Source organism: Salvelinus sp. IW2-2015, linkage group LG4q.1:29 (assembly GCF_002910315.2).
Source record: "Salvelinus sp. IW2-2015 linkage group LG4q.1:29, ASM291031v2, whole genome shotgun sequence".
Taxonomy (NCBI): Eukaryota; Metazoa; Chordata; class Actinopteri; order Salmoniformes; family Salmonidae; genus Salvelinus; species Salvelinus sp. IW2-2015.
The window spans coordinates 79,427,892-79,451,924 of record NC_036842.1 but is presented as its reverse complement, the minus strand read 5'-3'; the positions used below and the strand labels follow the sequence as shown (position 1 = coordinate 79,451,924).

Genomic DNA, 24,033 nt, shown 5'->3' with positions numbered 1-24,033 from the left:
GTCTCTACACTTAAAAATGACTGTAAGAAAGAAGAAATATATTCAATACAATATTTTAGTTTTAATTCTTTACATTAGAAGTCATCCATCTATCCTCACTGTGCTGTGTGACGTCTCCATTATGTCTATGGTACCACACTAGAACCTACGGATCTGTGTAACAAAAAAATATTTATCTTATGTGAAAGTGCCATCAGTTTACGTACAGTTGTTTTCTTTACCAGGATCTGATGAGGGCCCTATGAGAAAATTGTGCACATTTGGTGTTAAGCATGCTTTGTGAGAAGAAACCTCTTAATATAACCATTCCCATTGTAACCAAGTGTTAATTCTGCTCACTATACCTGTACATTCAACAAAACAATATGTACTGAAATTACTGTGGTTCTATAACTCCATCTGCTGGAGATCATGTTATGGTGCAGATTCATTATTTCCAGTCTCCTGTACACATATCCTATTAAATAACAATTTTTAAGGTGTTACATGTTTTAATGGAAAGACAAACATTGCACAACATTTCACAGAAAGGGAACAGTGTTAATTTTTCAAGCTACATTTCATTAGCAGCATGAACGCATCTTAGGATATGGTTTACAGCGATTGCATTGGAGATACACTTACCGCTGTCACAATAACAAACCCTACATAACAYTTTAAAGGTGGATCTATGACTAAACATAAAGGAAAATTAGATATCCAGCTGATAAATATCGAGATGGGTAAAAAATACTAAAAGGCCCATCACAATACTGCTTTGAATTGTGTGCATTCAGTATACGTAAGTTCAACCACAATTAAAGTGCTTTGAAAGGCTGGTCATGACACACATCAACAGCATCATCCCAGACACCCTATACCCACACCAATTCGCATACCATCCCAACAGATCCACAGATGACGCAATCTCAATTGCACTTCACACTGACCCCTCCCACCTGGAAAAGACAGGAAATAACTTTGTGAGAATGCTGTTCATAGACTACAASTCAGCGTTCAACACCATAGTCCCCTCCAAGCTCATCACCAAGCTCGGGGTCCTGGGACTGAACACCTCCCTCTGCAACTGGAACCTAGACTTCCTGACGATAGGCAACACACCTCCGCCACACTTACCAGAGGTGTGTGCTTAGTACCCTCTTGTACTCGCTGTTCACCCACGACTGCCTGGCCATGCACGACTCCAACACCATCATCACGTTTGCTGATGACACAACGGTGGTAGGCCTGATCACCGACGGAGATGAGACAGCCTACAGAGAGGAGGTCAGTGATTTGGCAGTGTTGTGCCAGGACAACAGCCTCTTCCTCAACATCAGTAAGACCAAAGAGATGATAGTGGACTACAGGAGAAAGAAGGGAGAGCACATCCCCATCGAGAAAGGCTGTAGTGAAGCGGGTCGAGAGCTTGAAGGTCCTTGGCGCCCACATTACTAAGGACTTACATGGTTCACACACAACCGCACAGTCGTTTAGAGGACACTGAGGACACATTCAGGAGGCTGAAAAGATTTGGCATGGGCCCTCGCATCCTCAAAAGGTTCTACAGCTTCACCATCAAGAGCCTCTTGAATGGCTGCATCACCGCTTGGCATGGCAAATGCACTGCCCTCGACTGCAAAGTGCTACATCCAGGACTTCTGTATCAGGCGATGTCAGAGGAAGGCCCCAAAAAATTGCCTGCGGCTTCGGCCACCCAAGCCTTAGACTGTTCACACTACTACCGTCCAGCAAACGGTACCAGTATGGGCTCACGGAACAATAGGCTCCGAGACAGCTTCTACCCCAAGCCATAAAACTGCTAAATAGTTTATGAAATGGTTACCCAGACTATCTGCATTGACCCTACGAGAACAGGACACGAGGAGTATGCAATTGAGATCTTCCCATACACTATATACAGTACCTTCGGAAAGTATTCAGACTCCTTTTGACTTTCTCCAAATTTTGTTGTTACAGCCTTATTCTAAAATTGATTAAATGTTTTTTTTCCCTCCCTCAATCTACACATATCCCATAATGACAAATAAAAAAAAKCAGTTCAGAAATTTTTGCAAATGTATTAAAAATAAAAAACTGAAATATCACATTTACATAAGTATTCAGACCCTTTACTCAGTACTTTGTTGAAGCACATTTGGTAGTGATTACAGCATCAAGTCTTCTTGGGTATGACGCTACAAGCTTGGCACACCTGTATTTGTGGAGTTTCTCCAATTCTTCTCTGCAGATGCTCTCAAGGTCTGTAAGGTTGTATGAGGAGTGTTGCTGCACAGCTATTTTCAGGTCTCTCCAGAGATGTTTGATCGGGTTTAAGTATGGGCTTTGGCTGGGCCACTCAAGGACATTCGGAGACTTGTCCCGAAGCCACTCCTGTGTTGTCTTGGCTGTGTGCTTTGGGTCGTTGTCCTGTTGGAAGGTGAACCTAGGCCCCAGTCTGAGGTCCTGAGCGCTATGGAGCAGGTTTTCATCAAGGATCTCTCTGTACTTTGCTCCGTTCATCTTTGCCTCGATCTTGACTTGMCTCCCAGTCCCTGCCAACCACCATGCATCACCATAGGGATGGTACCAGGTTTCCTCCAGATGTGACGCTTGACATTCAGGCCAAAGAGTTCAATCTTGGATTCATCAGACCAGGGAATCTTGTTTCTCGTGGTCTGTCATGTGCCTAGTACTGAGGAGTGGCTTCCATCTGGACACTACCATAAAGGCCTGATTGGTGGAGTGATGCAGAAATAGTTGTCCTTCTGGAAGGTTCTCCCATCTCCACAGAGGAACACTAGAGCTCTGCCAGAGTGACCATGGGGTTCTTGATCACCTCCCTGGCCCTTTTCCCTTGATTGCTCAGTTTGTCTGGATGGCCAACTCTAGGAAGAGCCTAGGTGGTTACAAACTTATTTCATTTAAGAATGATGTAGCTCATGGCTTGGTTTCTGCTCTGATATGCGCTGTCAACTGTGGGACCTTATATAGACAGGTGTGTGCCTTTCCAAATCAAGTCCAATCAACTGAATTTACCACAGGAGGACTCCAATCAAGTTATATAAACATCTCAAGGATGATCAATGGAAACAGGATGCAACGGAGCTCAATTTCGAGTCTCATAGCAAAGGGTCTGAATTCCTACGTAAATAAGGTATTTCTGTTTTTTATTTTCAATGTTTTCGCTTTGTCATTATGGGGTATTGTCTATAGATTGCTGAGAAATGTATTTGATTTAATCCATTTTAGAATAAGGCTGTAACGTAACAAAATGTGGAAGAAGTCAAGGGGTCTGAACACACCGGCAAAAGGCGGCCCACAGGCCAAAACAAGCTCGCAAGTGATTTTTTTGTAAAAGTTTAGTAAGAAAAAGACAGGAAAATCACCAAGAATTCAGCCCCCAAAAAATTGGGAAATCTGTTCCCAAGTAATCCCACAAATAAAAGAAGAGACAAGTGATCGTGTCTCAATGTAATCAAGGTTTGAAATTATTATTTTCAAATATAAATCTATTTTTGGGCTTAGGTGTTGTCAATTTTCRGTGTAAATGATTATGTTCCGGCCCCCTCAACCATCCGCTGAATCTAGTCGCCTACTCCTGGACTACACTGACACTCTCACACAAAACCCACACATTCACTACAGATGCACACACATGCAAACTGACACAACACACACTTTTACACTCATCATATGCTGCTGCTACGGTTTTTTATTTGACTCTTATTAGCTATCCTGATGTCTAGTCACTTTACTCTGCTTTAATGTACACATCTACCTCGTACCGCTGCACATTGGTACAATCTGTATATAGCTTAATTCTTGTGTATTTTATTTCTCATGCAACAACAAAAAAGTGCATTGTTGGGAAGGGTTAGGAAGCAAGCATTTCACGGTAAAGTCTACACCTGTTGTATTTGACGCATGTAACAAATACAATTTTATTTGTTGTCTAGTGGTAGCTTTACAAATTACCCACATAAACCCCAAGACATTTGGCTTCTCTCCCTGAAGACACACTTAAAATGAAATCCACATTGTTCCTTGTAAGTATGAGCCATTTTCCTCTGAGCTGTAAGTTTCTCTCAGCTGTTTTTGAAGAACGCCTCCTTAAATCAAATTACATTTTATTGGTCACATACACATGGTTAGCAGATGTTAATGCGAGTGTAGCGAAATGCTTGTGCTTCTAGTTCCGACAGTGCAGTAATATCTAACAATTCCCCAACCACTACCTAATACACACAAATCTAAAGGGATGGAATAAGAATATGTACATAAATATATGGATGAGCGATGGCCGAGCGGCATAGGCAAGATGCAATAGATGGTATAAGATACAGTATAAACATATGAGATGAGTAATATGAGATGAGTAATGTAAGACATGTAAACATTATTAAAGTGGCATTGTTTAAAGTGACTAGTGAGTCTATGTAGGCAGCAGCCACTCTGCGTTAATGATTGCTGTTTACCAGTCTGATGGCCTTGAGATAGAAGCTGTTTTTCAGTCTCATGGTCCCAGCTTTGATACACCTGTACTGACCTCGCCTTCTGGATGGTAGCGGGGTGAACAGGCAGTGGCTCGGGTGGTTGTTGTCCTTGATGATCTTTTTGGCCTTCCTGTGACATCGGGTGCTGTAGGTGTCCTGGACGGCAGGTAGTTTGCCCCCAGGTGATGCGTTGTGCAGACCTCACTACCCTCTGGAGAGCCTTGCGGTTGACCTCTAAGACCTCGGTGAACCTGTCCTTCATCTTCAGGCGGAAACTGCTATACCACTCCAGCAGTCTCCTCCTCTCAGTCCTCTTCTCCTTGCTCATCCCCTTCTCCAGGAAGCCTGGCAGCTCCTTCCAGTCCTTGAGAAAGATGAAGAGGGCTCCTGCAGCTTTGAGGAGACGCAGTGGGGAGCTGTGTACAGCAGAGCACCCACCTGGGGTCACAATGTCCTCCACCACGGGCACCGAACCATAGGCACAGGCCTCGTAGATGCGTTAGCACTCCATGTAGATTCCCACCGGGCAGAGGGTGAGCTCGCTTTTGGGCCAGGGCTGTCTGGTACCGTCTCAGACTCTTTGCTGTCTCCTGAGGAAGCCACCTGATGCAGGAGAGGAGGAGGAGTGACTGTAAGGAATAGTGAGCAGAGGGTTAATTTAATGTATTACACATTTAAACAGTGCTTCTGTTGTGAATATATACACAGTTCTTGTAAATTCTCCTTTCCTCTTCATAAAAAAAAAGATGCAAATTTAAGAATATTTCGAAGATAAATACACAACGTAGAGGACGAGAGGTCAAGAAGTCAATAGAGTACTAACGATCAATGGAAATAGTGTTTTTTTTCTGTAATAGGGGATTAATGAGCAATGGGTCAGAGATGTGGGAGGAATTTGTCTATACAGTGAGCCTGAAATAGGATACTTGTTATTTGGCCATTGGCCCAGTTTTATTGCAAGGAATTGTAATTGGTCAACCACAGGCTAGGGCTAGGTTATAAACTACATCCTGTCACTTTGTTCACTGGAGAGAACCTTTGAGGACATTTGAGCATGACAATCTACAATCTACCTCTCAGCATAACATCTATGATTTATCCTCTTTGAATAAACCTATTTTCCTACACCTGATTTGCTTTGGAGTCTGTGTTATTAAAGAACAACATCAACTGCTAACACAAAGATCAAAAGAGTTGAACTGCTATTTGAGAATGTCAGAGTTGGTATTTTATTGGTAAACAAGGCCTAATAACAAGAGTATTTCCAGTGAAGTGAGCCAGGATGCAWAAATTGGACTGAAAACCATTACCGTGAACTGAAACAAACGGTGCTCGACAGCGATAGCATAGCGACATACTTCTCTCAGGCAGTAATGATGCACTCTTTGTCCAGTCCTGTTTTTTTTCAAGATCCCCATTAGTGTTTCCCTCGCGGAGTTCTTGTAGACAGTTCCCAGGAAGTTACAGAGGAAGGGCCTGGTGGAGTTCACCATCTGGGAGTTTGCCATGACTACAGGAAACTGCCTGTATCTGAACAGAGAGAGACATAGAAATCCACAGTCAAATAACGCTTCTTTCTAGTACAATGGCTAGGTATAGTGTACTGAAATGGAAACATGAGCTAAATAAAAAGTGTATAGTGAGGGTAAAAGACAAACAAGAGAGGAACTCTTAGATCATGAGAAAGAAAATCTGGGTCCATATTCAAAGTGCTGATCAGTTCCCCCCTGTCCATATAATTATATCCAACTGATCCTAGATCAGCACTCATACTCTGAAAACCTTGTTACATGGCCCCAGATCCCAGAAAAGAAGACATATGTGGCTACTCCAACAGGCCACTGGAAGACATCCTTGTCATTGACCCAGGGGCTTCCATAGACCAGGAAGAGCAGGTCCACGAAGCCCCCATGCCTCCTCAGGTAGATGCTGATCCAGTCCTTGGTGCAGCGCTTGCTGCCTAGCAGTACCACGGCTAAACGGTTTACAGCATCAACCTACATGAGGGTCTGGATGTGCTGCAACCACCGGGTAGCGCAGGAGATCTTCTGTTGCTCCTGGCCATTCAGCACCAGAACCACACTGTCTGTGTCCAAAGGAACGTGGCCCTGGATCACCACTGGGCCTGTGTAGAAACTATAGACAAAGAAAAGAAAAAGGGAGAGAGAGAGATAGAAAGGTGGGGGGGCAGAAGAACTGACATCAGCAAGATCATATGCATCTTTTATTATGACATAAGTCTCATTTGTGATGCCTTACGTGAAATCTATCTTTCCCACCTAGATCTCCCCCTCTCTCCACTGTGCTGTTACAGTATGTTGGTGGGGTTGAAGGGCCCTTCTAAAATATGTTCCCAAAGGTAAAGTCCTGAAAGAAGAGAGGAGTTACTTCGGTGTGACAATGTCCATAATAATTTGTGTTTTACACCATCATGTAGCTTAACTGTTACTGTAAGAGGAGATATCAAGCAATACTGGACATCTTGTCACAGAGCATCGCTAAAAAGGCATGGCATACCTATGGCAGCTTTCCCCCAGATTTGAACTTTGTATCTCTTGGGCCTGTTCTTGTCAATGAGCTCCTGGTATATTGTCTGAAAGCCTCCCTCCGTTTGAGAAGAGCAGAGAGATCATCAGCCTGCTCAGCCTCCCAAGGGTTCCACTCCTCATCCCCATTGTATGGAGCCACAACACCATCACCTGTAATCACCAGAACAATAACAATATTGGAGCTAGCTAGCTTGTGGTCTTCAGTAGCCAATTCACATGACCTGTCCATAACCATCTCCAGATATTCACTTGTTTTTAAGATAATTTTATATACAGTACCAGTCAAAAGTTTGGACACACCAACCCATTCAATGTTTTTTCTTTATTTTTACTATTTTCTACATTAAACTAATGAAATATGAAATAACACTAATGGAATCATGTAGTAAGCAAAAAAAGTGTTATACAAATCAAAATATATTTTACATTTGAGGTTCTTCAAAGTAGCCACTCCTTGCCTTGACAGCTTTGCACACTCTTGGCATTCTCTCAAACAGCTTCATGAGGTAGTCACATTTAATGAATTTAATTTAACAGGTGTCCCTTGTTAAAAGTTAATTTGTGGAACTTCTTCCCTTCTTAATGCGTTTGAGCCAATCAGTTGTGTTGACAAGGTAGGGGTGGTATACAGAAGATAGCCCTTTTTGGTAACAAACCAAGTCCATATTATGGCAAGAACAGTTCAAATAAGCAAAGAGAAACGACAGTCCATCACAGATTTTGCTGCGAGAAGGCAGAGTCATTAAATCATTCATTTTGGGACTGTCCATATGTCGCTCATTTTTGGTCACAGGTCCAGGAATGGCTTAAAAATTGCAACAGTGAAGAGGAGACTCTGGGATACTGGCCTTCTAGGCAGAGTTGCAAAGAAAAAGCCATGTCTCAGACTGGCCAATAAAAATAAAAGATTAAGATGGGCAAAAGAACACAGACACTGGACCTCTGCCTAGAAGGCCAGCATCCCGGAGTCGCTTCTTAACTGTTGACGTTTAGACTGGTGTTTTGCTGATACTATTTAATGAAGCTGCCAGTTGACTTGTGAGGCATCTATCTAGTTTGAGAAATACTCTAATGTACTTGTCCTATTGCTCAGTTGTGCACCGGCGCCTCGCACTCCTCTTTCTATTCTGGTTAGAGCCAGTTTGCGCTGTTCTGTGAAGGGAGTAGTATACAGCGTTGTACGAGATCTTGTGTTTCTTGGCAATTTCTCACATGGAATAGCCTTCACATCTCAGAACAAGAATAGACTGACGAGTTTCAGAAGGAAGGTCTTTGTTTCTGGCCATTTTGAGCCTGTAATCAAACCCACAAGTGCTGATAATCCACACACTCAACTAGTCTGAAGAAGGCCTGTTTTATTGCTTCTTTAATAAGGACAACAGTTTTCAGCTGTGCTAACATAATTGCAAAAGGGTTTTGTAATGATCAATTAGCCTTTTAAAATGATAAACTTGGATTAATTAACTAACACACCGTGCCATTGGAACACAGGAGTGATGGTTGCTGATAATGGACCTCTGTAAGCCTATGTAGATATTCAATAAAAAATCTGCCCGTTTCCAGCTACACTAGTCATTTACAACATTAATAATGTCTACATAATGTCAACACTATATTTCTGATAAATMTTATGTTATTTTAATGGACAAAAAATGTTTTTCTTTAAAAAACAAGGACCCCAAACTCTTGAACGGTAGTGTATATTTACCCCAAAAATATATGGAGGATTGGAAATTATGCAGACAATTACATTGATGGAAGTAACAATATATCCGCAATATTAAAGCTGATCCACCCCCTAAAAATAAAAAAATAAAGCATAAATCCCGATAAATAAATAACCTTAAATAATAAGACCAAAAAAGCTCATTTTTGTTCAAATGATTTGTTACGATATAGCCAAAGATAAACTAAGTAATGTCTCTGCGATTTAGCCATACGATACTTTGTGGTGGTAGTATCTAGCTAGTGGAAACATTCATAAAGCGACTGTTTACAGTTCAAGGACCCAGCTTAAATGCTGGCATAAGAATTGCCGGAGAAAAATTACAAACTTTTTGGAATTAATCTACGTGAAGCATCTTCTTATTACGAAATAAGTCACCTATTTTATATTTTAATGCTAATAATGCTACTATTGAGGCATAATGGAAGCTAAATACTAAATACATAGCTAACAAATATGTTGTAAGAATCGAAACTGCATCCTAAAATATACGTCAGGATTTTACGCAGGCCGATGACCTGCCAATAAAAGGAGGAACTCACTGGTCTTTTCAAAGGTCGGTGTGTCCCCCAACCGAGTTAAATTACTGGTTCGGATAAAGATGCTGTCCTTAGCCGCTCGTTCCGGGGCTTTGTCCCCGTACTTGCAGGCGACCAATGTAGCTGTGAATGGATCCCTCAAAGCACTGCTCCCTGGAGCGGTGAAGGGAGATTCACTGCTGAAATCCAGCTCACAGAAGGCGCCCGCTATTTCAGCTTGCGTCAGTGGTAAGGTCGCATTCAGAAAACTAGCTTGTTAGCTGCTGATCTTAGGCAATGTATATTGTAATTTTTAACCCGCCTCAATGTCAGTGTTTTTGTTTGTTTTGTTTTTTTAATGGGGGGGGGGTCTCAACCAGACGTTTTTGTACTTTGCTCCTTGGCTTTAGTTTAGGTTGATATGGTTCGTCTTGTCAACTTCATGTTGTGACCAAGACATGGCGCCCTGAGTGGTCTTGTCAACATCCTGTATAAGAAGCTTAACTATTACATATGAATACAAACTCCTCATAAAATAATGTAAAATCAGCTACGTTCTACATATCAACCGTTGCACTGTCTAATAGCCAGCAGAGCCGACTGCTTGAGTCTAGGGGTAATAGACTTCCTGTGTAGATTAAGACACCGCGGTGCCGACGGGAGATATGGCTCAGAAAATGTACCTCAATCCAGGGATGATGTCATGTTTCTCAGAATTATCCCAATTGATACGCCGAGCAAAAAAAAACGTAACTGTCATTTTCGTATTCATGCTATGTAGCAGAAGCCACAGTAGCCATTTTGGAATGGCAGTGTCCGCCAATCCGCTCCTTTGTTGTTCAACGTGACGTGTCTCCGTAAAGGCTGCTGTGGCTTTTGTAAGGTCCGGAAATTCCGGTACACTTTCTGAATTTCGTGCGTGAAGAAAGTGGCGCTGAGGCGTCGGAAATGGTGGGGAGTAGTGCAGAGGAAACTGAGAAAGTTGGTGAAGCAACCGCTGTGCTGGAATGCGAACAATATGCGTGTCATTTTTTTGACGGTATGACGCGGGAGGATGAGGGTCAAGGACCGGATTGGTCTGTAGTGGAAAGACATAGGAAGAAGAGATCATGATACCGAAAGCAGTGGAGCATCTCGTAAAGAAGGCCATGGTAGGAAGCAAGTGTAATGATGTGGTGAGTGTTTGAGACCACAGGGCCTCACTCGCACCCTATTCGACTCACTTTTTTATTATAATTTTTTATTTAACCAGGCAAGCTAGTTGAGAACTTGTTCTCATTTACAACTGCGACCTGGCCGAGATAAAGCAAAGCAGTGRGACATGCTGTAGTGAAAGAGGTAGGTGAAATTAGCTTGGTTCATTGGAAATGGTAGCTTGTTAATATTTTGTGGTAGCCAGGGTCAGCAAGAGATTATAAAAATGGATGTGCTTAATGGGAGGAAGATTAAAAACCATGTCCCTGGTGCTTATGCTAGATTGAGGGGAGTCATCACCGGGCTCCCAATATGTCTGTAGACGACATTAAAGAAAATGTGAAAGGAGAGAGTGATTGAGGCCAAAAGGTTGATAAGTAGGAAAGATCAGATGTGAAAGCCTATCAGTGCTGCGGAGGTTTGAGAAGGTTTTGCCTGGGAAAGTACAGAGAATTCCTTAGTTTCAATGTCAGAGGATTTGTCCCATCCCCATTGCAGTGTTTTAAATGCCAAATAATGGTACATGGAGCTGTTCAATGTAAAAGAAGGAAAATATGTGCCAAGTGTGGAGGGGTCAATGGTTAAGAGGAATGTGGGAGCAATGTGAAGGTTGTGTTCTAATTGTGGGGGGGGCGTAGTGCAGCATTTGGTTGACGCCAGGTGCAGAGACAGGCTAGAGAGGCTCAGAGATATAGAGTAAGTCATAATGTATTGTATGCAGAGGCTGTAAAACAGATTGGTGGAACTACACTGTGGCATGATGAAGCTTCCATGGCTGTTCCTTTAGTAAGTAGACCTAATGTCGGTGCTGGTGTTTCTGCTGGTCCTGGCGTAGTTTGGCGGTTGCTCTCATGAATGTGTGGTGTCGAAGGGCACTTTGATGATAAATAAAGTTGACATCATAGCTTTTATTGGTAAGGTTGTCAATATGACTCCGGTTGTGGAAAGCAGAAATGCCAGGTTGAAGGTTGTAGAGACGATAAAAGAGATTGGGGCTAACAGATATTACTGTTAGGATTGTTCAGCATGTCAACAACCATTAAGGGTGGAGTGTTTCAGCATGATAAAGGGGGAGGGTGACAGAAGTTAGTAGGGATTTAGTTTTATTTTCATGTTAATTCAGAATTGGGAAGATCATGATTGATCGTACATTCCAGCACAGTAGGTGGTGGCATGCACTTAAATTGTTTGCGGACCACCATGACACCCTAGAAGAAAAAGAAGTTGGCTAGCAGAAAGTGTTGTTCAATCCCTCGGTGTAATAGTTGGGCTAATGGGGCAATTTTGAAGTACACTGCCTTTGTCATCCCTGGATTGGGTTATGTTTTCTGAGCCATATCTCGTGCCGGCTCCGGGATGCCTTAATCTACATAGGTAGTCTGTGCGACCCTAGTGCAGCTGTAAGCAAGCGGGTCGGCTCTGTTGGCTACACTGTCTGCTTGATCTCAAGTCACACTGTTGCCTTAGATGTACCACAGCTTTGATTGTCATCACTCTTATGTATAAAGAACCTATCTAATAACTTGAACTATATTAAGTGTGAACATAATTTWGCATATTATATTTCTCATATGTAGCCCCTGGTGGAATTCGCATGGCCCACACAGACATCAAGGTCCCAGACTTCTCTGACTACCGTCGTCCTGAGTTGCTGGACCCCAAGAAGTCCTCCCAGGAGAGCAGCGAGTCCAGGAAGACCTTCTCCTACCTGGTCACTGGGGCCACAGCTGTGGTGGGRGTCTACACAGCCAAGACGGTGGCCACCCAGTTCATCTCCTCCATGAGCGCCTCAGCCGACGTGCTGGCCATGTCCAAGATTGAGGTGAAGCTGGGAGAGATCCCAGAGGGCAAGAACATGACCTTCAAGTGGAGGGGCAAGCCTCTGTTCATCCGCCACCGAACTGAGAAGGAGATCGCCACCGAGGAAGCTGTGGATATGGCCATGCTACGTGACCCCCAACACGACAAGGACCGCGTAGCCAACCCGAAGTGGATCATTGTGATCGGTGTCTGCACCCACCTGGGCTGTGTGCCCATCGCCAACGCCGGAGACTACGGAGGATACTACTGCCCCTGCCACGGCTCCCACTACGACGCCTCAGGGAGGATTCGGAAGGGACCCGCGCCTCTCAACCTAGAGGTGCCCTATTACGAATTCCCAGACGACGACACCGTTGTTGTGGGATAATGTTCYTGCTCCATTACTTCCCTCTCTAGTATGTTTATATATCTTTTTTCAAATGGGTCTGTCTGAGAACTTAGGTTAAAGAAAGGTTACTAATAAAGGGACATTTAAAATAACCTGAAACATGTTTTTGTGTATTTGTTCAAAGGTAAGATAAAACCAGTTAACATTGGATCCAGCGCTTTGCTCTCAGGTGACCTACTCTGGGTAGTCTGTTAAATCTCTTGCCAAAGATGGTTAKGTTCTACATTTTGTCTGCAATGCTCTGAATTCTCCTGAAGAGTTTTAGGGCCTCCAGGATATCTTGGTAGGCTATAGTGTCAGGAACCAGGGTGATTTGCCTCGCTGAACTGGAGGAACCTCATTCTAACTGCTGCAAATCAACACAAACATTCCTGTTGCCTTTTAATTGTTGAAAATGTACCTTTTCAGATTGTAGGCAGCAAACCGCAGTAGTGTTCACATTTGGATTGCTCCATGTCAAGGGGTGGTGATATTACCATCAACACAGGTAAGATGGGTATACACTGGCCTATTGGTATACTTCAGTGTGAACTTCAGTTTGTCAACATGATAAAAGTTGAATGCATTCTTTATGGCACCGACTCAATAAAAGGACTGTTGTGAGTATAAACCAAACCCTGAAGAAGGGTTGGCCCCTATATTCTTATGTTTAGACATGCAGAGCACACCAGTCTCGCAACAACTGACTTGATAAGTGGCAGCTTTCACAGATGTAGCGTATGAGGGACTTCCAGAAGAACATAATTAAATGGGTATCTGTTCACAATTCTTAATTTGGGTAGTCCAAACAAAGGACAAACCTTTGAAGTCACAGTAAATAATTTCATGAACTTGTTCTTTCAATCAGTGTCTCCTTCTCATGGACCATGGAGGTTTTCCTCCTTCAGTGTACAGCCCCACTATTAATAGTGTCATGTCCTTCATTTGAAAATCTGCAATTGAGATTGTTCAAAATGGTATAACAGCATAATTTCCTTTGAGAACCCTAAAGAGATGTGTTCTCTTGACTCCCCTCAGAGGCCTTGTCAGTCTACATACTGCACCTCTGGCTGGTGCCCCTTGGTCACATAACCCACGAGGGCAGCAGTCACCTGCTGCTGTAGGGTGGTGTTACCCATGACCAGGGCAGTCAGCTGGGCCATGTTGGTCAACTAGACATCACCCATGACATCAGAGCTTCTGACGATGCACCGGGGTCAGTTCCATGATTGGAGGCAGCGGCATGAACTGCTCATCCAGCATCCCAGTAGGCCACTGACGGCACCCCCTGACAGATGATTCGGAAGAGGTAGGGAGATATGTCTGAAATAAAGCATCAGTTAAACAACCGTTTTAAATTTTACAGACCACAAGCCATTGTTCTCTATGAAGTTTACTTAGTTCGTGCATAATTCTTATGATTTTGAAGTGTATGGTCTAAGTGATCTCACCCCTTGACATGGAGCATTATACAGTTGGCTACTAACAATATTAGTTAGGAATTCTCATTAAGCTGACAAGAATTCTTTTCATTTTGATAATCCTCAGTGAACTTGAGTTTCAAATTCCTTGGTGTCCACATCGCCAACGAACTATCATGGCTTAAACACACCAAGACCGTCGCGAAGAGGGCATGACAACGCCTCTTCCCCTTCAGGAGACTGAAAAGATTTGACATGGGTCCCCAGATCCTCAAAGTTCTACAGCTGTACAGTCAAGAGCATTCTGACCGGTTGCATCACCGCCTGGTATGGCAAATGCTCTGCATCTGACCATAAGGCGCTACAGAGGGTAGTGCATACGGCCCAGTACATCACTGGGGCCAAGCTTCCTGCCATCTAGGACCTATATACTAGGTGGTGTCAGAGGAAGGCCCCAAAAATATTGTCAGACTCCAGTCGCCCAAGTCAGACTATTCTCACCCCCCCCCCCCCCTTTATTTTACAGTTCTGCTACTCACTGTTTTATCTGCATAGTCACTTTACCCCATCTACATGTACAAATTACCTCAACTAACCTGTACCCCCGCACATTGACTCGGTACCGGTACCCCCTGAATATAGCGTCATTGTTGCTTTTATACATTTCATTTTTTTATTATTTAGTAAATGTTTTCTTATGCCTATTTCCAGAAATGCATTGTTGGTTAAGGGCTTGTAACTAAGCATTTCACCGTAAGGTCTACCTACACCTGTTGTATTTGGCACATGTGACATAACATTTGATTTGAATAGCAATGCCAAGGGGGGCTCCAACCAGTCCTCTTGCAAAGGCTAGACCCCCTGCTGCCACGGCCCCTTTGTAAGATCACAGTGGCCTTTATCTGCTGTTTTACAGACAACTCAGAACACATATTTCCTTCGTTGGGACATTCTGGGGAACAAAGGTTGAGGGTTCAGACCCACATTCTTCAATAATCAAATGGGTATGATGACTTTAAAACATAAGTGACATTTGAACAGCAGGAAATATGTGGCCACAATAATAGATAAGCATTGTCAGGGTACTACAGTATAATAGAGATGTAAGTATTCTACTTGTTTRGGTTTTAACATTAATGCTAATTCCTATTTGCTACAGTTCAAGTTACAATGTATCACTTCATGATGAGGATACAAGTATAATTTGCTCTCTGACATTGCATGTGAGCTACACAGTGGTAAGATACAAATACTGCAATATAAACTTAATAGTCAAACTACCTTGCTGATTAACTCAAATCCTTATTAAACTGTATGCTTGCTAGATTTATTTTAAGGTTTGATGCCAGTCAAAATTATTGTTTTTGTTTTTAAACAATGTGCATATCTATGTCATTGGTTTTAAAGCCTCATTCTTGATTTCCATTGAGCCTTGTCACGGTCGTTTTGCATGGCCCTGTGCCCAGGGTGAACGGAGTTAGCACATTTTAGACTATTTCATTGTTCCTTAATTGAAATCTCCACTCACCGGGCCATGCAAAACGCACTGGCCCAGTGCTTCATTGGATTGGTTAATTTCATCTAAAGCCACTAGAGGGCGATGAGCCAATGAAAAGCGGTCTGAAACGTGTTAATAGTTTTTCATATGGTCTGATTTTCTTTTTCCAATAAGATTTAGTCATTCCCATATTGGGAGTCATGAGTTAATTATCACATGAAATTAGCATATCTCTAATGCATTTGATAAATATTGCTGGTAGAAGTTCTCTTTTTAATTTAATATTATTTAACTTTTATTTAACTAGGCAAGTCGGTTAAGAACAAATTCTTATTTACAATGACGGCCTACCAAAAAGTAAAAGGCCTCCTGAGGAGACGGGGCCCTATAAAAAATATTGGACAAAACACACATCACGACAAGAGACAACACTACATAAAGAGAGACCTAAAACAACAGCACGGCAGCAACACATGACAACACAGCATGGCAGCAGCACAAAACCGYGTACAAACATTATTGGGCACAGACAACAGCACAAACGGCAACAAGGTAGAGAACAATACATCACGCAAAGCAGCCACAACTGTCAGTAAGAGTGTCCATGATTSGATGTGTGCGCTTTGGGGACCTTTAACAGAATGTGACTGGCAGAACGGGTGTTGTATGTGGAGGATGAGGGCTGCAGTAGATATCTCAGATAGGGGGGAGTGAGGCATAAGAAGTTTTTATAAATAATCAACCAGTGGGTCTTGCAATGGGTATACAGAGATGACCAGTTTACAGAAGACTATAGAGTGCAGTGATGTGTCCTATAAAGAGCATTGGTGTCAATCTGATCTCAATCTGATCTGATGGCTGAATGGTAAAGAACATCTAGCCGCTTGAGAGCACTCACTTACCTGCCGATCTATAAATTACGTCTCCGTAATCTAGCATGGGTAGGATGATCATCTGAATCAGTGTTAGTTTGGCAGCTGGGGTGAAAGAGGAGCGACTATGATAGAGGAAATCAAATCTAGATTTAACTTTAGCCTGCAGCTTTGATATGTGCTGAGAGGAGGACTGTGTACTGTCCAGCCATACTCCCAAGTACTTGCATGAGGTGACTACCTCAAGCTCTAAACCCTCAAAGGTAGTAAACACACCTGTGGGGAGAGGGGCATTCTTCTTACCAAATGCCTTTTTGTTTTGGAGGTGTTCAGAACAAGGTTAAGGGCAGATGGAGCTTGTTGGATACTAAGAAAGCTTTGTTGTAGAGAGTTTTAACACAAAATCTAGGGAGGGGCCAGCTGAGCATAAGACTGTATCATCTGTATATAAATGGACGAGAGAGCTTCCTACTGCCTGAGCTATGTTGTTGATGTAAATTGAGAAGAGCGTGGGACCTAGATTCAAGCCTTGGGGTACACCCTTGGTGACAGGCAGTGGCTGAGACYGCAGATGTTCTGACTTCATACACTGCATTCTGAGAGAGGTAGTTAGCAAACCAGGCCAAAGACCCCTCAGAGACACCAATACTCCTTAGCCGGCCGACAAGAATGGAATGGTCTACCGATGAAATGAAAAGTTTACCACGTTAGTGCACAGGGTCAGAGATTTTGAGAGTAAAAAAGTAGTCCATGTGACAGACAACAAAGTTCAGTATAAACATTCAAAACCGACTGCACCACTCTTTGCCTGCTCTAAAGCCTATCTATCTCATTACTACGTCCAACCAAAGCTTATGCATGCTCACATATGTAACAATATCATTTGCAATTGAAGAAGAGTCTCTTATTGCCAGAGAAACATGATGGTTACATTGCCACAAAAGCAAGTGAAAAAGATAAACAAAAGTGAAAAAAACAAAAAGATTCTAAACACAGTAAAATTACACTCAAATCAATTTTATTGTTCATCATACATACATTTGAGGTTAGCAATTATATTAATGTGAGTAAGACAACAAATAGCTTGTTGCTTCTAGTTACCGACCAGATCAGTGAATATAAGGCTAACAGAGTAGATCGTACTAATACACGACAAAGTCCTAAATGAATCCGATGGGAGAGTAAATATATTACAATAAATAGATGAAACGTGTTTATGGTCAGGTGCTGGCCGATTAGCAAGACTTGTCTAAGTCATATCCATTGGATAGAAATGGAGAAATGGCAATCCAATTACACACTATACAGTTAAAATGTAAACGAATTATTAAAGTGGAATTATTAGTGACTAGTATCCATGATTACAACTGATCCCACACACAACAACCCGATGTTCGTTGCTTTCATATCAGTGCCACATACATAACTGAGTCATTGTGCTGCAGTACTACTCTTACTAGAGTCGTTCATCGTGACCTGTGACTTGCGTAGCGACTTTAAACGAGTCTCTCTGATGGCCTGAGATGAGCCTACATCGTCTCGTTTTCCAAAAACCAGCACTTCTTCTCTTCCTTTCGTGCACAACAACACAGCTGCTGTGTCCCAGTTGGGAATAGCACACCTCGGGGATCTGAGGAGTACAATGGAAAGAGCAGCCTTTTAGTTGCCCTTCCCGTGATAATAGCGTTGGGCCAGACCGCCGGACCACCCCTCTGGTTTAGAGAGAAACTATCGAAGTTATTTAGGCTGTGCCCTATTGCAGTCGATCATGCCGTACCAGCTTTGTATGCATCCCCCTAAAGCACCTCTACGATTCTGGAGGACCGGCTCTCAACTGTGCCGCATCTGTAAAAGTTCTCTAGTCTTGATAGTAGATCAATTTTTATATAAGAACGATATTCCATGTTAAATTTGTTTACAAACAAAAAGACACACAACCACTTCCGATGTGTCTAATTATGATGTTCAGTTCCTCCTGTGTGAACTAGGAGTAGTGATGCGATGATGTGAGCTCACGTGTTGCCGCTCTTCTTCCCACCAGCACTAGTAAACAATAAGTATTCTTAGCTGGGGAACTGAAAGCAATTTTCAAGTCTTATAGTTTCCTACTAAGAAGTAATAAAGTGGTTTGAGCGACAATTGAATAAATGAACTATTTGAAAGCTGTTCCCTATGTCCCGTTCCTTCCATTGCTGCTTTAGCTCATGATCATATAGGTTATATGTTAGTTAATGCTATATCCCAGAGCTCTGCGTGTCTCTCACGTAGAATGGTCTTATATATATTACTTTACTTATTGACAAAACTCCTCCTAATATAGGTTTATATTCTGTTGATGTATCATGAAAATTGGTCGTCGAGCTAAATGTTTAAAATCCGACACCACACTCCGAGCCTCAAACCTCGTCCTGTAAGCCGTTTCGTCTATGTGTAATCAAGCCTACAAGCTGTAGTGTCGGTTCAAACTTCATGATTTGTGTGAGGCCGTGCATGGCCACGCAGTCAATGGTGAACAGGAGTACAGGAGAGGGCTGAGAATGCACCCTGGCCCCAGTGTTGAGGAGTGGTCATTAGCTAGAAGGATTCAGCCGTGGTGTGTCATTAATGTTTCGCCATAAAACCTCTTAACAACCGTCACTATTGTTGTCCCGTACGCCGTCAGAAAGTCAGGACCCAGTGCACAGGGTGCGGTCGAACCCCGGGTCGTCAAGCTAATGAGTTTGCAGCTGAGGTACTTATCGGGTTGAGTTATCATCGATAGCTAAGCGTAAGGTGACGATTGTTAATCGTCAAAACACCGCCATTCTTTAAACATAATGGAGGAGTGTACCTACGACATTACTTGTCCAGGACTATGGATGTTCCAATATTAGGGAAAAAAATTAGCTACGATAATGTAGCACAGTGTGACACTGTAGTTTAGCGGTTACACTGGGGCCCCGGACAGTGAGTGCAGGTAGACATATTCAGATTTTACGCTATTGACGGAGTGACCATGATGACTTCAGGGGCGTGTGTGCAAAAGACGAGAAAAATTAGGGAATGGAACTAGTAATTGGTGCTTCTAGTGCAAGAAGGTAGCTTGGTTTCGATATTGATTATCCTCTATTGATCCTAGTCTCTGCAAGAGCACTCAACGTACCAAACTCTACATCGAACGCTGATGTAGAGGGCACGAGTGCGCTACGGGCAGTAGTCTAAAGCCGAAACTGTGTTGTATAGGTCTATCGCTAGTCTTACCTACTTTCTTGAAACAGAACCAGTACTATTAAGAGGTTAGAGTCCCTCTTCGAGAATCACTTTCCAATTTGTTGCGACAAGCAGTGGTACATGATTTCATCAGATCAGACGAGAATGAGACTCTGCGATTTATGAGTGTGTTGAAGTGTCCTACCCTGGAAGTCGCTGTAAACCACACCTGTGCATGGCGTCGGTCTGCAACTTACGTACTGTGTACCCGAGTTCTATCTGAAAGCGAGCCGCGGCTAGGTGATGCCGTCTGCGGCCGCGAGCCTCTGCCGAGGGTAACACGTTTAATGTTTACTCACGTGGCTGACTGGGTGATGGAGACCATCTGCATGGGCACTGTATTGTCCTCAAAAGCGAGCGCAAAAAGTTGGTTTATGTTTGTGACAGGACAATACATCGTTGGCCGCGATGGGCTGGGTTTTCTTTTGTAATTAACCGAAATATTGACTTTAGACCCTGCCACATACGACCCGTGTGTGAGCCGTTGAATTGCAACTCTACTTTCTCTATATTGAGCTTTGCTTGTTGATTGCCTTGCAGAGGGAATAGCTACACCTTTTAGTGCCCCTTCTGCGGCGCCGTTGTTGTGGGTCGCCTCTGGGATCGATCCATTGTCCTGGTGGTGGTCCAAACATGGGATCCGCTTCGGGAAAGTCGTTATTCCTGGTCGTAATGTTGGTAAGTTGACGCTTGGCTCCGTATATATAATAAGTTCTTGCCCAGCTGATTTATACAACTTTATTAAGTGAACTTACATTCGTGGGGAAAACTTCCCAATCTAAACGCCTCGTACTCATTCTTGCTCGACAATATGCCAATTATTATTACTAGGATAGAAAACATCTTCTCTATTATTTATCAAAAACTCTGAATGAATTGTTAAGAAGAATACATTAAAAAAAATATATAAGCTTGGCAGGTTCCTAAAAGAGGTACAACAGAAGAACCGGAAGGCGAACCAATCTCCTTCAGTCTTCGCGCCCAGCGAATCTCTAAATGCTACCGAGGAACAAGCGATCCTAAACTGTAGTATAGGAACAGTATTGTACGAATTATATTCGACCAGTGAGGTGCGAACTGCATTTAAAGGCAATCCTTGATACCTGCACCTTGAATCAGAATTTTGCAGTTTTAGCCTACTTGAGCGAGACAATAGATCGAGTATTAGAGGTCTTAATTTATGATGACACTTAGACGTACACTTTCAACTGTGCAGAGAGCGAATCTATCACGTCAAAAAACACCCAATCACCCACAATCTCACTGTCAAAGAAGTGCACAATGTGTAGAATGAATATATATTTATAGACGTTTAAATATATTTATAGCACTTTTGTCACTGATTGACTAGTGAATATAGGTCAGATTTTGACATCATGACCTACCAACCAACTCTACTAGTAATGATAACCGCTCTGCAACACAGACTGTCGTTTATCTCATTTTATATTAAGATCCCTCTTCCTGTGTCATAACTCCACCTCATCCCTGTATTAAACTGCCACCTGTTTTGAAACTCGTATACCTGATAAAAGACACACTGTCCCACAACACTCAATCAAACAGACTCCAACCTCTCCACAATGGCCAAGACCAGAGATGCTGTTTCTGTAAGGGAATCAGAGAGGCACTTCGCTAAAATGGGCAGACTCTGCACTCTATGAGAGCTAAGAGGCATGGGCTACAGGACTAGATTCCAGGACAAAGAGCAGCTTGGCTGGAGAAGGCAAATACACGAACTTTACTTATTGCGTCAAAATTTTATAGAAATACAATTAGGAACGAGAAGAATTTTCAATGATCATTGATAAAGTATCGTTTTTACGGTCAACACCTCAACCTATTCAGGTCGTTGGTTACTGTGTCTACCGAATGTCATATTGAATCTTACAATTCCTTTTCGGCGACTGCGTAGGCGCATGCCAGTTGACGATCATGAGGGAAGGTGAGTTGTCGTGTTGTTTGATTGACGCAGCCCAGTAAGCGTAAACACAGCAGTCTTAGACCGAGTCAGATGACCTGACTTGAACGACACAAGTGTGCGGACACACAGTCTTCGAAAGAAACACCAATTGCGTAATATACACAACTACCCTCATGAGATTAAAATTCCTGCAAGCACGAGGCAACAGGACAAAGACATCTAAAAGCCTACCCTAACAACTGTCAAGCACGCCAAGTCTGCCATGTGTCCAGACCGTCTGAAAGCTTCTGGACAAAAACCTCATTGGTAACAACACTGTCTTGTATCCAGAGAGTGGAGAGAAGCTCAATAAAAATGGGATAGGAGACTCATCTTTATATTTCTATTTCAATATCTGTCGAACTAAGTCATGTGTCTGATGATGACAAAATGATTTTTTGTTCTAAACTCCACTTCGCCGTGTTTGAGGTAATAAGAATACTATTAATTCTTGCGCTCATGTAGGTTTATTTTGGTCGAACATACTCGCCATTAAGAGCCTAAAGCCTAGTACAACCCCAAGAACAACCATCCCAACCTAGATGAAGCATGGAGGTGAAACGATCATTCTTATGTTGGAGTAAAGATAGACTTTTGTCTTGCTAAATGGTGACAGGACGAAGCTGCACCGACTTGAAGGAGGAAATTGATGTCTAACCACTCGTATCGCGAGACTCTTGGCTTCGAGACCAACCTCTCTAAGAACTATGTATCTATCATTCCTATAACAACATGTATTCTTTTTTGTTAATGTATGAATAGTTATTTGCGTCCTAAGACAAGAAGAGCTAATTAATGAAGTGGTACGTTCTGAACTTGAGAAATAGATCCGCAGACTCTCTCTCTAGCGATGGAAAAATGGAACTGAACCTACCACATCTAGACAACACACGTAGCATGCGCATAGAGCCCAACTACTAAGGATTTCAGCTCTATGAAATCATGCACATTCGAACAAAACATCTTTACCGGTTAAAGAAGCATTATGTATAACCCGTCAATTTATAGGACTGTGCTACCTCGAATGTGGAATTGGCCCTCTAGCTATCAAATTCGCCATTACTAGCTTTAAAACCAATTAATTATAATCTTTTGGAAAAGTCTTGCAGTTGTAGTGTGACTGAAATACGACTGCCTCGAAAGTGCCTATCTATGCCCCAGCGCGTGCGCATTGCAGCCCCGGAAACATGCATGAATGAAGATACTTGGAGAAGTCTGGTTATGGAGAGGGCGAGTGGCCAAAATCCCTGCTGCATGGTTTACATAGAGCCGTGTGGCAAGAGTAAACATAGCAGAATATACGTTTGTATGACTCGTAATTTGCAAACCAAAGTTTCTGCTACACGATAAGACGAAATTATATTAAGTTATCTGCTATTTTGCTCTGAATGTAATTATCAAATTACGCTGATGTCTTATCGCACTGTATATAAAATATAAAGCCACGCTAATTAATTTACTTAAAACTATATACAAATCCAATATGATGCGAGTATTTCTAATATGGGATTCTGTTTTAGATTCCGCGGTCCTGGCTCACCAGTTGAAAGATTCACAAGATCTTGTCTTTCATTTCCTCTAACACCAACCTCTAGTGAATTTATATTCAGAAAAAATTACAAACCTCTATAGTTATTCTTTGTAAGTAGGAAAACAAAATGCAAAAAATCGCTATAGGGGATCCGAGAAAACTTGTTACTTCACCCACGTATTGCGTAACTATTTGCCGATTGTTGGTATCTAGTCGTTGGATAAAACTTGTCAATAATCAACTGACTGGCTTTCTTGAGTCTATAGTTCTCTCTGGTTTGGCACATCTGCTTGTATTACCTACCTCCTAGGTTCTATGCGTATGCGTGCTGCACTGCAACCCTTAAAAGAGTTCTCTGGACCTCAAATGTCGTCCCATTAGCCCTCTTTGAGATGTCTATATCGTCAATCTTGTATGGCCTGCTATTTTATTGCGGCCAATAGTAAGCTATTATGATACCTGGATTGTATAGAAGACCAGGTGCAAAATATTCAAATTTTTCGAACAAAACATAGATATGGTCTTAATAACCATGCTTAATAAGACTGTCTATGCTGATGTGAAGTGCAATATGACTCAGTTACCTACTTTGGTTCGCGTTCTTGGTATTAGTGTAGTTCCGCTTATTGTGCATGCTACCTGCTGAAGGAGTATCTTCGTTCAGCCTTCGTCTCTGTTTTTTCCTTTCAAATTAAAGCCCTAGTATCAACCAGCTTTGTTGTGGTTGTGAGTTCCTAACTAATTAGTTGATTTGTTTTAGATTTCATCCAATCAAGACAAGGGAGGAGCGAATACCGTCAGACACTCGGTCTCTCTCCGATTTGTGTATTATGAGATTTACACTCTGTG

General features: G+C 42.5%; 1 protein-coding gene and 1 pseudogene across 1 annotated transcript; one reads left to right on the top strand and one right to left on the bottom strand.

The window, feature by feature from the left end:
• Positions 1–471: 471 nt before the first annotated feature.
• LOC111961025 (uncharacterized) lies at positions 472–10,039 on the bottom strand (annotated as a pseudogene).
• Positions 9,263–12,763, top strand: LOC111962590 (cytochrome b-c1 complex subunit Rieske, mitochondrial). Its single transcript, XM_023985763.2, has 2 exons — positions 9,263–9,517; positions 12,040–12,763. Exons 1-2 carry the CDS (start codon positions 9,352–9,354, stop codon positions 12,648–12,650), a joined length of 777 nt encoding a protein of 258 aa, XP_023841531.1. The 5' UTR covers positions 9,263–9,351; the 3' UTR covers positions 12,651–12,763.
• The last annotated feature ends 11,270 nt before the right edge of the window (positions 12,764–24,033 follow it).